At 44.9% G+C, this 16,539-nt stretch overlaps 1 protein-coding gene across 1 annotated transcript; it reads left to right on the top strand.

Annotated features, from left to right (window-relative positions):
• The first annotated feature begins 10,778 nt into the window (after positions 1–10,778).
• On the top strand, positions 10,779–16,198 carry UCP1 (uncoupling protein 1). The gene is made up of 6 exons (XM_039875827.1): positions 10,779–10,973; positions 11,643–11,841; positions 12,286–12,480; positions 12,591–12,692; positions 13,403–13,583; positions 15,415–16,198. Exons 1-6 carry the CDS (start codon positions 10,848–10,850, stop codon positions 15,527–15,529), a joined length of 918 nt encoding a protein of 305 aa, XP_039731761.1. The 5' UTR covers positions 10,779–10,847; the 3' UTR covers positions 15,530–16,198.
• Positions 16,199–16,539: the final 341 nt, after the last annotated feature.

Below are 16,539 nucleotides of genomic sequence, written 5' to 3'. Positions count from 1 at the left end.
CATCTTCAGCCTCCAGAAGCAGTCAGTGCCTTTCAAAGAGCATTTCCTGAAAACAAAGATTCAAGTTCCTGTCGAGTCTTTAATGGTTGGGTTATGTCTTTTTAGTATCTCTATGATCATTTTCTTTGGTTTCAACTTACTGTGATTTACTTCCTTCTTCTCTGAATGGTCACTTTCCATCTAGCTCTGTGATGATTCATTCTCCGTGCTAATGATCATTCCACCGCCACAGCTGGCAGGCTCGATGTCTCTATCCTGAGAGCCTTGAACTGGCATCCCCAGGAGCTTCCAGCCCCAGAGCACTGGCCATCAGCCTCAGTAGAGTTTCCAGATATGAAAACTTGAAAGAGAAAGTTACAGCTGGGGAAAAGGAAGAACCATTTGGAGCCTGGATGCTAGGGGAGTGAGTGTGCTCGAAAAACCACAGATCCAGCCACGCCATCCATCCAGCACGACTTCAAATCTGATTGGGAGCAGGAGGGGGATAAGCTGTATGGAAGTGCCACACGGGGCCAGGGGCACCGAGAAGGCTTATGTGCCAACAGTTCCTCCCCCTCCAGCCTCGTCGTGTTCCAGCTCTGTCAACTGCCACTACACTTGCTCTTGGCACTTCTGGACCTCCCTTAATGTCCATTAAACTTCACTAATCTCAACTCCATTTCCCCTGATCTGTGGCTGCCATCTGTGGTGGCCACTCTGTAATCCCCAAATCTTGAATCATTATAAACATCTGCCTTGTTCAATACATCTGGGCTGCTGTTCTCACTCCTGTCAACGGCCAGTGCTTTCTCCTTCCACATCTTCCTCAACATGTGAAGTTAACGCTCTTTTAATTTTTACTAATCTGACAAGTGAAAGATGATGTTTCATTTTAATTTGAATTTCTCTCATAGGTAGGTTGAACAGGTTTTGAAATGTTTACTGGTCCTTTGGATTTCTTTGGATTTGTCTTCTAACTTTGGTGTATTTTGTTCTACAATAGTGTGTAGCTTTCCTGAGATCTTTTTATATACGGCTTCTGTTTTTTGTTTCTTTAGTTCTTAAATGCCATCATTATGGCAACAATGAGAGAATAAAATGTAATGGAATGAGGTTATTAAGTATAATGAATTGCTCCACCCTCACTGAAGACTTTCCAAGTGGAAGATGTATTTCGTAATGATATTTTTAAGTCATTTGTGTTTGCCACAGAGCCAACCTGATGCAAGCCTCCGTCTAGACCCGTCCCACAGATCCTAATTAATAGCTATTCTATTGTATCCCCACTAGGGGGTGATGTTGAGCTAAAGACCATTCCCCGTGACTGAATTTGAGGCCCCCATTCAATACATATTCTCAGCAAAGTTTTACTTCTGCGGTCAAAACTGAAAGGATACATTCCTCTATAACGCTCCAGACAATTGGGGCAGAAAAGCAGGGCCGAGCTTTGAATTCAAGGGTAACTGAAATAAAGAGCTTGACAGAAGCATCTGCTGCAGGCAGCGCTCAGCAGAGACAATGCGCTGTATTCTCTTAGGAACGTGGGAAGCTGAAGGATCAAAGGAAGAAAAGATTACATGGAAGATAGATGACATCCTTCGTGACGTGAACGTTACCAAACATGAAATATTTCCACAGGATCTTATTTCTGCTTAAAATGTCATCTTTTCTAGGTTCACGTCCCTAAGCTGGCAAAATTTCCCTCCACGGCCCCGCGAGTGCCTTGCTTCCGCCCGTGCCAGCCCATCTCACAGGGCTCAGAGCACTGGCCTCCACAGCCAGGGCACTTCGGGCCCCTCCCACCGGGGCGCTGGCGCGGGACACAGTCCCTGGTGGCCTCCGCTGCCAGTCATAAGCTCATGACGGGGGCGGAGGTCGGTTTTCTCCATTTCCTCCATACACACGTCCAAAAGCCTGATCAGGTGGCACTCCTCAACCTCTGAAAGGTCTGCCTCTCCGAGGGCACTTCATCCTGTTGCACACTTTGTTTCTCTGCAGAGGCGGCAACCTCAGCGTCTCTTTGAAAAGCCGCAGTCATGCCATTTCGCCTGTATGAGCCGCCTTGGGCACTTGAGAAGCATTGCTGGACACCTGAGACCTATCCCAGTTCCAAACTGACTGACTCCAGTCCAGATGGCTGGAGTAAAATCAAAATGCCCAGGGGGTTAAGGGCTGAATGGTTACCGGTGAAGGTGGCAAACTGTTCTTCTCCCCACAGTCTAGCAAAACCCATATTTATAAAATGATATTTTATTTTGTTTTATTTCATTTTTTAAATCTATTTTTATGGTGACATCGGTTAACGAAATCCAATAAGTTTCAGCTGTACACTTTAACAGTAAGGCATATATATATTTATACTGTGTTCACCTCCCAATATCTGTCACCACATATTTGACCCCCTTTACCCCGTCTACCTCCCCCTCTCCTCCCCTACCTCTGGTAACCACTAGTCTATTGCCCATGTCCATGAGTTTCCGTTTGTTTGTCATGTTGCGTATAGGTTTCTATCCCACATATAAGTGATACCATGAGATTTTCAACTTTTTCTGTCTAGCTTATTTCACTTAGCATGATTATCTAAAGGAGAATAATATCTTAATAAAGAAGAGGATCTCAAAGATCCTAGTCCCAATGCCCCAGTCTTACAGAGGAGGAAACTGAGACTCAGAATGTCTTACTCGATTTGATGGAATAAACGTAAATCTGGCAATCTTCAGTTTCAGACTTGTCTGATTTCCAGACCTCTCAAGAAACTCAGAGCTTTGGAGCTGGAATTTGTCAAAACATACGTTAGGCTCAAGCGCGCACATTCGCGGTTTCTCTTTGGGCATCACTGGTATTTCATGGTGCTTTTCTACACGGCCCTGACGGGAGCCTCCCCTCAGGATGTTTATGTCCTCAGTGCTCGTCATTGGCACACGCTGGGCAGACGGGGGTGGCTGTCCATTGTACTCCCTCTGTGACCACAGGCCACCTCACCCCCAAGAAACACCAGAATTCATTTAGTAATGGGAATCTAAAGTTCTGCTGCTGCTTTCACTATTTACAGTAAAAAGTCCCCTTTGTTTTTAAGTGGCGGTAAAAGTTGCACAATGGGTACAAATGACCATTATCTTTAATACTACTGTATTGAACACTGAAAATTTGCTAAGAGATTAGATTTCAGATGCTTTCGCCACACACACAAAAAAGTGATAACTACGTGAGGAGATAGATCTGTTAATTAGCTTGACTACAGTAATCATTTAATTATGTTTGTATATATCAAGTCATCTTGCCGCAACCTTAAATATATACCATTTTTATTAGATGAAAAAAAAAAAGAGGTCGTTAGGGCCCACTGGTGTCCTTATCAAAAAGGGAAACATGGACACACATACACACATCATGGGAAGAGAAGGCAGCTGTCAGAGTGATGCTATCAACTCCATGACTGCCAGCAAGCCCCCGGAAGCTAAGGGAGAGGCACAGAACAGTCTCCCTCACCGTTCGCAAGACTTCCACCACACGGCCACATAAAACATAGAATCAACGTTGTCACTTCTCTGTTTAAGGTCTCCTCATTCCTGATGAGATTGCAGAATCAAAGCCTCCCAGCTTTGCCCTGCCTCCTCAGGCTCCGGTCTAACCTCTTGCTTTCTCTTGCCTTGCCAGTAAGTTTGTATTGATCCAGCGCTGTCCCTTGGCTCCATGTCTTGGCTGTACTGTCTCGTCTGTCTGGCATGACCTTACTCTCCACATCTCGTGGCCCTGTCTCTTGCCTGGGTTATGCCTCCTCGCTCTTCAAGACCTAGATCTGTGTGGACTTTCTTCAGGAAGCCTCCAAAATGCCCATGGTCTGGGTCAGGTGCCCTTCACTGCTCCCAGGTCACCTGGGTACATTTCTAACACTTACTTAGCACGCTGTATCATAATCGTCTATTCATGTGTCTGTCTCCTCAGACCTTTCACAGTGCATGCAGTGGGTGCTCAATAAATGCATGTGGAATCAGACATTCATCGAATAAACGACTCCACGAATTTTAGAACAACTCCAGCCCAGATGCAGATCCCTTTCATTCCCAACCAAGAAATGCTGAACAAGAGAGTTCAGCAAAGGATCTAGACAGGGCACACCTCAAAGGGACAAAGGCCCAGAAACCTGGAGTAGAGCATCGTGCCAGAGGACAGGCAGCTTGAGGTAAACTAGACTCCAAGCGAGCTGCTTCACTGTGAAACTCGTCTGGGCAAACCCTCCTGGAGCGTGATCAACAGGTCATTCTACAGATCCTAGGACAATATTGGAAGGAGGCTAATCTCTTGCTGTAAGATTCGGGCATTTTTAAATCAGTCACATGTGTTTCCAAATAATTGTATTAACCACACAAGTAAAATGTAAGAAAGCCTTTAAGGAATTTCAAGCACACGAATACATATGCACATTATAAAGAGTGCCTGTACCCCGGGTATTTTTAACCCTGTCCTTTCTCTTCAGAGACAGCACCGTGGGCACCTCGGACGTGGGACGCACTGAGTGCCCTCGGGGAGGGCCCTCATCCCCTGCTCCCTTAGCATTTGACTCACCGTACTCAAACGACAAAGTGAAAATGGTTAAAGACAGAGATTTCTTTATTTTGCCCTGCTCCGTCAGGCTACGGCTGAACCAAAATCCATCCTCTTCTTTATGTCATCAGAGCTTCATCTTTCCCAGACACCTGAGACCAGCAGCTCACCACACACGGGCTGCAATAGGCCTGCCCGCGGTCCGTGCGAGGGCGAGAAGGCCTCTGGCACATCCCTGACTTGGACACAGGCCAACAGCATTTGAAGCAACGGCCGCAGACATCACAAAGAACGTTTCCAATATAACCTCAGTTAGCCTTTGCTCCTTCCCCTACTGTCTGTGTCACATTCACAGCAGGGCTGCAATCCATGACCTTTAGCCAAATCCCCTCTGCCACGAAGGATGCAGGACTCTGAAATTTCCATTTGTCTGGGAGACAGGAAAGAGAAGGGATGATGGGAGGAGAGAGCCCTGAACCTGGGCTGTGACCTCTAACCTGGCAACCACGTCCTCTTCCAAAGAGAGGCCCAGCAGCCCCCATGCACCGAGCACCAGGAACTTCAAGGCTTTTTCTCAGCTAGAATGTCCCGCATCTTATCCTTACGCCCCTCCTGGCTGCTGTCAATAAAGAGATCTGGGGCCCAGCCCTGATTCTCCTGCATAATAACTATATCCCAGGGCAGGTCACAGAGTCAGGGACTCAGGATCTCAGAGTATGAGGGACGTTTCACATCTTTTAGTAAAACCTTGATAGTTCAATGCTTTTTTGGTACCCTACAAAAACCTGCAAAGTGGTCATCAAAGTGGTCACCCAAACTGTATTAATAAAAAATGTAATCGTAACGATCATTTCTTATACCCTTTCTAGTTATTGTGCCAAGATCTTTACTAGTGGTATTAAATTATATCCCCACGATAGCACTCATGATTCTGATTACATCCCTATTGTACAGACAGGACAACAGAAACGTAAAGAGATTAAATAAGCAGCTCGAGGTCACAAAGATAGCAACTGGCAGCTTCAAATCCAGGTCCTTCTGACAACAAATCGAATGCTCTGAATTAATATTACACCAAAGTACCTGACATTTAATACCTGTAGCGATAGAGAACGTGTTACCCAAAATAGCGTCACTTTCTGTCTCTGATCACATCGACCAGTGGAACGTATTTACCCTTATCTAAAATTTGTCCACTTACACTTTCCACTCCTCGGCACTAATTCTTTTCCTTAACGGTGTACAGAACGACTTAACCTGCCTCCGAGTATCTGAGGACAGCAAAGTCCTGTTCTCTGACATCTCCTCATTTGCTGCTCCCTCCCCTGGGCTGTAATCCCTACAAACCTCGCTTTTCTAAACCTCACATATTACCCACCCCCCACCCCCAACACACCTCTTCTGCCAGGGGCTACTGAGGACGAAATGAGATAAAGTGATTTTTAAAGTAAAAGTCATGTAACGTTGATTCTTTTCTTTGTAAGTCTCTCGTAAGATACACAAATCAAGTAAAGGATATATAGTGCATGTGATTTTTTTTTTGGTAACCTTTGCTATGACTCAGAAAAAAATATGTGAGTATACTTAGCCATTATATGCCTTCAAAGCATAGGGAAGTATCATGTCATAAGTATATAGGAAAGGTAAGTTGGGTATCCTACAGTGATAGAGGGTTTGGGGTCAGACAGATCCTAACAGTGCCATTCTCAGAAGTTACTTAACTCCTCCAAGCCTCTGAATTTCCTCCACAAAGTAGAATAACAATAGTACAAACCTCAGGGGAATGCAATGAGGACAAAATGTGTTAAACTGTGTAAAGCACTCAGGACAGAGTCTAGCACTTACTAAATACTATGGAAGATGAAGTGTGTGACGTGAACACATCTTTCACGGGGTTACGAGGCTTATATACATCGGCGCTAAGCACAAAGACTGATTTATTAATAAGAATAATCTAATGATGCAGGAACATTCATTGTAAGAGCGAAGAACGTGAGGTTCAGCGAAGCTGAGTAATTTGTCCCTGCTTATCCAGCCAGTAAGCATCTAATCACTATGCTGTAACCCTACATCAGAACAGAATATTTTCTCCTTAACGCAGAGCCTGATAGTTTCTCTGTTTGGGCTGGGCTGGACCAAGGAAGCCCCATCCTGCCTCTCCCCCTGTCTCTCCCTATTATCATTCCATTTTAATGTTCACGACTTATAATTATAACATTCATTATTTATACTTATAGTATTAAATTTAAAATGTATATAAAATGTTCTAATAATTATAATTTTGGTAGGGACCAGATATTAATTTATAAGGTGAAAGAGGTACATTTCTTCATTAGTGATATGAAATACACTCCCCTCCCCCCCAATTTTAAAGCCTGCATTTCTTCTTTTATAAATTGTTTGCACACTTTTCTATAAAACTACAACATGATATTTCCTACTGGTGGTTAATGAGAGAATTATGGGAAAGTACAGAACATTATTCCAATGCACAGCTTTGCCATCTTTTTTCTTTCCTATGAAGACGTTTTGTTCAGCGAGTCCTGACTGATCACACTTTGAGCAAGTGCAGTTGCAAGCGTCGCTCTAAATGTTAAAAGAAAAACATAGGAATTTAGCACATCAGGAACTTGCTGCCGCCCCTTAGCTACATCTCAGAGGTCCGTTCCCCTTGCTCACACTGACCTCTTCTTTACCTCCCCACGTCTTTGTGCCAGAATAGCAGAAGTCTGTCCCCTGGAGATGCCACCCTCTCCCCTACTGTTCTCTCCAACCTGAGGAAACTTTCTCCTGCTTCTCAGAGCCTCTCACAAGGGGTGAGCCAGCCTGCTCCTTGCAACCGGAACCATTTCCAGATTCTTGAACTCCTGTGAACCCGCATGAAGCTTTTGACCTCTGCTGCTTCTTGGACCCCTAGAACTGGCGTTGTGCCGAGCGTATCTCAGGTGCTCAGTCTCCACCGAACGGCTCTATCTCCTAGAGGAGTCTCTAACTGCCCACATGTGTTAGTAACCCAGGTATGACTATCCTAGAGGCTTTTGCTGTCATTCTTCCTCCCTGTCTCAAATAAATCCTCTTCTCTATCCTGCCACAGGGCCCCTCTCCTTACCCATCCTTAAGGGTTTTGGACTACGACTTTTCCTATTTCTAACAGACTTTTTCCCCCTCAATACTCCTCTCCTTCTAATAGCTTTCATTTTACCCTCGCCTCTAACTTGTCATACTCTGCCTTTTAAGAACATGCCAGCATGCGCCTATGGAAACAAAACTTTTAGTTTATCCTCCTTCTCCTTCAAAAACGTACTGTGATTTCAAAAATTCTGCAAATCCCAAAATTCTATACCCACACCCTGCGTCCAACTCCCCGTCATGAAGGTGGCGTTCGAGGCCAGGGCAAAGAGAGTGTCTGCCACTCCCAGCCTCTCAAGGAAGTATAGGTGGTGTTTCAGCATAAAACAACAGCCATTTCATTATAGCTCTTAATTTTCTGGGTCAGGAATTCGGACAGGCCTCAGCCGGATAATTCTTCTGGCCTACTGATACTGACAGAGATTGCTTGGTGGTGGTCGGCTGGCAGGTGGATTTGTATGAAGAGCCCAGGACAGCCGCGCTCTCGTGTCTGGCGCCTCGGTGGGGAGGGCTGGGGGCACCTACCTGGGGCCTGTCCAGCATGACAGCCTTGGAAAAGTTTAATCTCTCACAACGTGGGCCCAGGCTCCACATGTTCTCGTAAATAAAACAAAAGCTCAAAGGATGTTTTATGATCCAGCCTCGGAAACTACATAGCATCAGCTCCGTCTTATCCTATTGGTCAAAGCGTTTACAAGCCGGCCCAGAAGTGAGGGGGAGGAACATGGACCCTCACCTTTTGATGGGAGAGACTTGGAATTATGCTTTAAAACTACTACAGATGGAAGCACCCATGAAGGGTTCAGGGGTAGGGTTGGGTTGTGAGTTGGGGATTAGCCAGCCAGTCCATAGCAGAAGCTCACTAGCGTTGGCAAGAAATGATGACCCTTCTTCCACAGTCACACCACAGCAAACATTCTGTCTCTGCTCAGTCATCAGCCTCACAATCTGCTGACATCCCACAGACACCCTCCCCAATCACCAATAATGTTAGAGCCAAACGCAAAAGGCTTTTCTTTGTTTTGTCCTCTTTTGACATTTCTTGTAAATTTCACACTGTCAAGACCCAACCCTTCCTTATTTATATTCTCAAATACCATGGCTCTATGGCTGTATATGCTGTTTCTTTTCCTAACCCCGCCCCTGACAAGGCCATTCTTCCCAGACCATAACCGAGTACCCCTATGGCTTGGCCCTTGACCCTTTTCCTTGTCCCATTGTACTCACTCCCATGTAAAGGGTCCCCTCTTTCATCGCGCCCACATTGCTGACTCTCATTACCTCCCAGCTCAGATTTCTCACTCTCTTAACATGCTATCTGCAGTTTCCTATGGTGGCTTCCTAAATATTATCAACACCCTTCTCTTCGATCATTCTAAGACTTTAAAAGCTGACCTTATCTCTTTACCCCTAAAATCGCCTCCCCTTACCAAATGCCTCATGACAATCAGCTGGCACCATCACTGAGCCTATTACCCATGTTCTTAAACTTCGAGTCCTCTCTGATAAATCACCGACTCCATATCCAGTCATTCGTAAAGCTGTGCTGTCTACAGATTAAATGCTGTCATTTATGTGGGAGCACTTTACAACCTGTGAAGTACGATGCAGGCATGAGACGGTTACTCCACATTCAGGATAGATGCTCAGGGTCTGCGCTCACGGGGCCTTATTAGGCTTCTGCAGCTTCATCTCTTACCGCCTGCTTTCTCTGCTTCTCCTTCCTCGTCCAACTTCCCGGCCTGGCCAACAGAATGCATTCCCATATGTTCAGGATGCCTTCTCCAACATCTTTTCCTTCACGCCTGCCACTCACTTACCAATAAGTGCTCTTGATTTCAGCAGGTGTTTGGAGAGGAACCCCACAGACTCCTGTTTATCAGAGCCTCTGACCTTGACTTCCTCCATCCCTGGAGCCTGAGCTCCCTTGGAAACCCTTTGGGACTGGCTTCTCATCCAGGACACACAACTTGTTCTTAGGATTTGGAAATTATACTTCAGGGGCTTCAGGCCTTATTTTCCCTGCTCTTGGACCAGAAGAATAAACGAACCCTCGCTCAAAGTGAACCTGCGCTACTAGGACAAGCTCCTCCGCCCGCAACAAGCACACTTTACAATGTCCATCGCTATGGGCAAGTTAGCAGCAGGATCGCTCACCTGGGGTGGCTCTGGGACCACATTCTGCTCAGACGGAAGCAAAAGCAGGAGGACAGGTGACTGACCAGCCCAGGGTAAGAGCAGGGTGAGAGCAGGCCGCAGCAGAAGCGCACTTGGAGCCTTTCTGCTGCATGCCCTAAGGAACGAAATGAAAAGAAGCAAATGACGTCTCTCTTCCAAGCACTTGAGCAGTTTACTATTTGCTTTCTAGTTATGTCTGTCATCTCATTCGACATCCTTTTACAAAAAGTGCTCAAACGAAATCTTATTTCGTTTAAAAGTTCAGAGTGTGGAGGATAAGTTCAAAGGACAGGAAAGGGGGTCCTAGATGGTTTCCTGCAAGGTTCCTGGGGAGTCAGAGGGAGGAGCGCCACACTCTTGCCTTGGAGGGCTCTGGCTTGGCAGGACCTTGTACTAGGATCACTGAGGTCGCGCTTGTTTGGGGGAGCCCCGGGCTTCTCCCTGCCCAGCCCAGGGCGCAGCCCAGGCGGGGCGTCGGGGAGAGGGTGACAGAAGCCTGGGTGTGGGGGTGCTGGCCGCTGTGAGCCCTCCCTGATGCGCTGACCGCAGGGCGCAGACGTCTAGGTGCGCAGGGAGTGCTTTTGGGGTGAAGGGCGGCTCCCCAGGCGCCAAGCGAGGATGCGGGTGGGAGGGACCCAGCGCCCAGGGCACGCCCCGGCAGGTCCCACGCCCCGCTCTTCCGAGACCTGGCGCGGCTCAGCCCCGAACGGCCAGCTACAAAAGTCGCGCGCGGAGGGCAGGTGGCGCGGCGCTGCCAGCCTGGGCGCAGCGGGTGCTCCCGGCGCGCGCGGGTGGAGCAGGAGGCGCCGCCACGCTCGGCCCCACTCCTGCGCCCCTCCCGCCCCTGGGCCCGTGGACCTCCGAGGCTGCCGGCGGCCCCCGCCTCCTGCGGGACGGAGAGAGCGGGTCTGCAGCTCCCGCCGACAGGAGAGAGAAGAGAAAGACAGAACCGCCACCCTTGGGGCTGCAGCCCTTCTCCCTCGACGCCGTCGCCTCGCTCCGCAACCTGAGTGAGGATGATGGGCCCCACGACCTCGGACGTGCACCCGACCATGGCGGTCAAGATCTTCTCCGCCGGAGTGGCAGCCTGTGTGGCAGATGCGATCACCTTCCCGCTGGACACAGCCAAAGTCCGGCTCCAGGTAGTAGCCAGCGAGACTGGGGTGGAGGGCGTCTCAGGGCGCAGGGCGAACTCCTGCGGTGGGCGCTCCTCCGACTCCGGCTTGGGTATAACCGCCTGTCTCAGGTAGGCAGGGCAGGTGGCCACCTTAAAAACCAGTCTGGCCTCACCGCAGGACTGCATGCCTTAGGGTGGATACCGGGACTTCCCCCAGATTGACCGAAGAGCCACAAGGGCCACGGAGGATGGGTTTGACCAGGACTGCTGTCAAACCTCCCAGAGTTAGGGTACACGAAATGTCCTAAGAGCTAAGAATATCAGCCTCTCTCGACTTTGCAAGCCAGGCTGTTTCTCCTTCTATGATTCAGCGGGGGATTCCTTCCCATCCTACTGCTTTGGGGGTGCTGGAGAGTTCCTGTGGTGGTGGAGGTTCAAAATGCGCACTGTAGCTAGTCTCTCCACATATATGCAGACATACATACATACATACATACATACATATATACATACATACGGGAGATGTTGCTGAGAAAAGGAACTGAAAATAGGAACACAGTGGGAAAAATCTTGGCTTAAGGTTTCTCCACGGAGGACAGCCCGGTACCATTATTATTATTATTATTTTCTTCACCAGGTAGGACCCCCTACTCAATTTTCACTCCCCTCTGACCTGTATCTTTCTCCTTTCCAGATCCAAGGTGAATGCCAGACCTCTAGTGCCATCAGGTATAAAGGCGTCCTGGGAACCATCACCACTCTGGCCAGAACAGAAGGGCCCATGAAGCTCTACGGCGGGCTGCCTGCTGGCCTCCAAAGACAAATAAGCTCCGCCTCCCTTCGGATCGGGCTCTATGACACCTGCCAGGAATTCTTCGCCACAGGGAAAGAAAGTAAGCCATGAGTGCTCTCGGGAGGGCCGGACAGCCAGCGACATGCCCTGGGCCCGGCTCTGCTCAAAAAATGTTACACGTGAGGTTCTGGTCTTTCTAACAAATGAGCAGGCAAATATCAATCTGTGAACTGGTGCCTCCTCTCAGTTCGGAAATATTAAAAAAATAATAATAATAAAGAGCTAAAAATAGGAAAGAACGAAGCCACTATTTAAACAGGCATCGTGTTTTCTTTTTCCTTGAAAGTCTTCATTTTAAAAAATTTCAATCAGCTTTGTAGTCTAGCCCTACTATGATTTGGCACATATTTAGTACCTGATCGACACATGCACAAACATAAAGATACAATAATACTAACCACTAAAATTAAAAAGACATATAGATGCATTCTGGGTCTTGACTTCTTTTTTTCTTTTTTTAAAATTTTCTTCTCTGTGGCAACAGCCAGTTTAGGAAGCAAGATCTCAGCTGGCCTAACGACTGGAGCAGTGGCAGTATTCATTGGGCAGCCCACAGAGGTCGTGAAGGTCAGACTTCAAGCACAGAGCCATCTACATGGCCTCAAACCTCGCTACACTGGGACCTACAATGCTTACAGAATTATAGCAACAACGGAAGGCTTGACAGGTCTTTGGAAAGGTAACTAACTTCAAGGTGGATTTTAAAGTCATTAAAATCCTTATATGCAATTAGCACCCTATCATATAACAGAGCTATTAGACATTTTCTTTCTTTTTTTTTTTCCCCAGGGACTACTCTCAATCTGTTAAGAAGTATCATCATCAATTGTACAGAGCTAGTAACGTACGACCTAATGAAGGAAGCCCTTGTGAAAAACAAACTACTAGCAGGTAACCAATTTTCTATATTTTATAACAGTCTATACATTTACAGTTTCATTCTGGAGCTTTTCTAGAATCACTTAATTGTAATCGTTTTCCCTTTAAAAAATTAAGCAATTTTGAACATTAGATATAGCTTTTGAGAAGCAAATTTTAGTTTTGCTGCAACACTTTTTTTTTTTTTTTTGGCAACAAAAACAAACTGCGATTGTATTCTTACGACAGCATTTTTCTCATTTAATACAAACACGTGGGACTTTTGTTAGCATCTTATTCTTTACCCAGCAAGATTCAGATGAGTCCATCCTGCCGCTGCATCCAAAGAAGCTAGTTATAGGAGTTCATCCAAATGTAATTCCACTAGATAGGTTCCTAAAACTGCTATTCTAACAGGTTCTAGAGACACTGAAATTCTCCTTGGGCAATGACTTTAATAAAAAAAAAAGTATTAGATGCCTACATATCATGTATCAGGCATTATGCCATACCCTAACGGCATAGAGAAAACTGACAGGGTATTTTCCTAAAACACTTACAATCCACTATGCCATGTACTATTTGCCATCTTTTTCAAGTGTAAGTATAATCTTATTTTATTTTACTTATTTATAAGACAGCCACATTGACCTCCTGTTATCAACAGGTTCATGAGGATCTGCTAGATAACGAAAAACTAGCAGCCCCTCCCAAAAGTCTGATGTTTCATTGATTCATTTTAGACGATGTACCCTGCCACGTCGTGTCGGCCATCATCGCCGGATTTTGCGCAACGGTTCTGTCCTCTCCAGTGGATGTGGTGAAAACCAGGTTCATCAACTCTCCACCAGGACAGTACACAAGCATGCCCAACTGCGCGATGACAATGCTCACTAAGGAAGGACCGTCGGCGTTTTTCAAAGGGTAAGCCGAGATCGTCCGTGTGTAGCGTGTGCTCAGGGGCACGGTGTGCTTTGGGACACTGTCTTATCTAAACGACTGACAGGTAGCTGGCCGGATATAGTTAGTGTTTCCTTGCCATAAATTGCTCCAATCCACCAGCTCCACTATGCAGGAGTATTGATTTTCTCAACCTTGACCAGAGGCTCGTTCAAAATCAGTGACCTTTCCCTTGGTCCCGACCTATTAGAAACAGAGACAGTATGTTAATTTCTTGGGGCAGGAGAACTATAAAGTGAATAGAAAGCATAATAGAAGGCTATGGGAAAACAAGATTTGCCTTTTACTATTTTAATGACTCAGGTTTTTAGATTGTATTAAAGCAAAACTAGGGGAAAATCATTGTCATCGATCTAGAAAAGTGATGCAGGAAATGATGTGGTTTGATTATCATACCCACCTAGAAATTAGTACCGTCTAGTGGATCACATTTTTCCATAAAACAATATTATATTATGTTGGAACTTCCTCCCTAAAAAATATAGTGTCAACTAATTTACAGATATACTCAACAAGGATTCCATTAGCAGTAAACTAACAAAATTCTATAACCTTTAAAAATTGTAAGGTAGTGTCTCAACCCTTATAAACATAAATGCACCATGCTCATTATATAAAATGGTCCAATTTACCATAACCTGCATTTATGACACATTAATATAAATGAAATATATTGTAAAATTAACTTGAAATAGATTATCAGTTATTATTATTAGCCATTTAACAGTAACTTTTTTCAAAGTTAAAACCTTTTGGGTGAATATGTGCTACGACAAGGATGAACCCTGAAAATATTATGCTAAATAAAATGAGCCACGTACGGAAAGACACATATTGTATGATTCTACTTATCTGAGGTACCTAGAGTAGTCAAATTCACGGAGACCTAGAGGCAGAATGGTGGTTATCAGGGGCTGAGGGGAGGGTGTAGTGGGGAGTTATTTTATAATGAGTGCAGTTCGTTTGGATTGGCGGAAAGATTCTGGGGACGGATAATAGTGGTGGTTGTACACAGTGAATTTAATGCTACTGAATTACAACTTACGATGGTTAACATGGTAAGTTTATGTTATGTATATTTTACCATAATTAACACACACACACACACACACGTACACATTCAGGAGTCAGGAGAAATGTGTTAAGAGACCTCCCCAAAGAATCTTTGGGGATGATTTTTACAGGACGGATCTCTTTAAAAAATGTATCCAAGGCAGATTTGACTCATGACATCTTTTTCTCCTGGAATATTTCATTGCTACAAACAGGCATTCAGAATCAATCATTTGTACAGTTTGGCAGAATTTTAAAAATAACAACAAAAACACTAAAAAACAAAAACAAACCAAAAAATGTACTAAGACCCTTGACAATCTGAAAACAAGAATTGCCAAGAGCTAGACAGCACTAATTTCTTGACTCTGGAAAATGGTCTACTCATTTATTACTTCTTTGATTTTCCTCCTCTTCCTCTTTCAATAGTTTCCTGCTTCCTGTTCAGAAAGCAAAGCGAAACAAAACAAAAATATTCTCTCCCCTCAAAAAAAAGGCCATGAAAACCGAGGAGACAAGCTTTGGTTTGGTAGGAATGTGTCGTCTGGGTTTTGTTTTGAAGCAGTGTAAGACATCTAGATGAAACTTCACTTTAGGCAGAGGAGGGATAGATGAAGAACAGGTATTTTTAAGCATCTTCATCTGAGAAGAGTGGCGAAATGCAAAGCATAAAACTGCCTGTGTTGTAATTGCTTTGAGAATGGCCAGCAAACTAACAGAACGGTGATGTGTACTTTTCTAGATTAGTACCTGCCTTCCTGCGACTCGGATCCTGGAATGTCGTCATGTTTGTGTGCTTTGAACAACTGAAAAGAGAGCTGACGAGGTCGCGGCAGACCGTGGACTGTGCCACATAATTAATCACCTTTAGGAAAAGGATGCGACATACCAGTGCGAGTCTTTGCCAGCTGGATAATTAAAAACAACGAACAAATGAACAAAACACTCTTCACTTTATTTCACCCTAAAAAAGATAAAGGAATTTGGGTAGAGAATTTTGAACTGTTCTTTTTTTCCAAAGGAAAACTAAAACCTGTTGTTTCTTGTGACTTTTATTCTGTGTTTTAAGGAGGGGAAAGGGAGACATAGAGTGTTCATTCTGGCAAATGTAACATCCAGATTAAGTTATTGCATTTGAATTGACCATTTTGTGTGTTTGGTGGTGGTAGGGGGGTGGTTTAGAATTGAATTTGAAAAACTTTAACATGTCTTAGTTATAATTCAAACTGACAGAAAAGGAAAACCGAGTGAAATGCACTTTATACTTTAAGATGAGCAGTTATCAAAGAAAATATTAGTTTTTATTAACCCAGATATCAGTTAAAATATATTCAATAAATATTGCTAATATCTTCTAAAGTTTGTTTTTTTGGATCTATGTCAAATGTAAGAGCTGAAGTTCACCTGGAGTACAGACCTGCCCGACAGCAAGTGCAAGTCTTTACAATTAATAGGCATAAACTTCCTTTAAATGCTATCGGTACGGATTTTTAACTTTTAGCCTATATTTTACGGCACATATAACGAGTTCTAAGACACTACCTTCATTTGTTGTTATTAGAATAATGGTATCTATGCTAGAATCACAGAATTTTAGAGCTAGAAGACATAGGAACAGACTGAAATGAAAATGAATCTTCAGGGCCTCTACGCAGCAAAGCCACGTTTGTCATTAACACCTGGAGTAATCTTTTTCATGCCTATGAACTGAGTGCAGAAGAAATCGGGAAAGAATAAACAAGAGATTAAATGAATTACAAGAGCTGAAAACAAGGAATGGCAGCAGAAAGGCCAGGAAGCCCAATGGTTCTTATCCAATAACATATTAAATAGGTAATCAGTAGATGAGTTAAAGTCACACACAAAC

This window comes from Pteropus medius, unplaced genomic scaffold (assembly GCF_902729225.1).
Source record: "Pteropus medius unplaced genomic scaffold, Ma_sr-lr_union100, whole genome shotgun sequence".
Taxonomy (NCBI): domain Eukaryota; kingdom Metazoa; phylum Chordata; class Mammalia; order Chiroptera; family Pteropodidae; genus Pteropus; species Pteropus medius.
Note: the sequence above shows the minus strand (reverse complement) of the source record. Positions and strands in the feature narration are given on the sequence as shown.

Coding starts and splice junctions, on each gene's coding strand:
- UCP1 (XM_039875827.1), top strand. CDS start 10,848: ATGATGGGCCCCACGACCTCGGACGTGCACCCGACCATGGCGGTCAAG. Junction 11,842..12,285: donor CTTCGCCACAGGGAAAGAAA/GTAAGCCATGAG, acceptor CTGTGGCAACAG/CCAGTTTAGGAAGCAAGATC. Junction 13,584..15,414: donor CCGTCGGCGTTTTTCAAAGG/GTAAGCCGAGAT, acceptor GTACTTTTCTAG/ATTAGTACCTGCCTTCCTGC.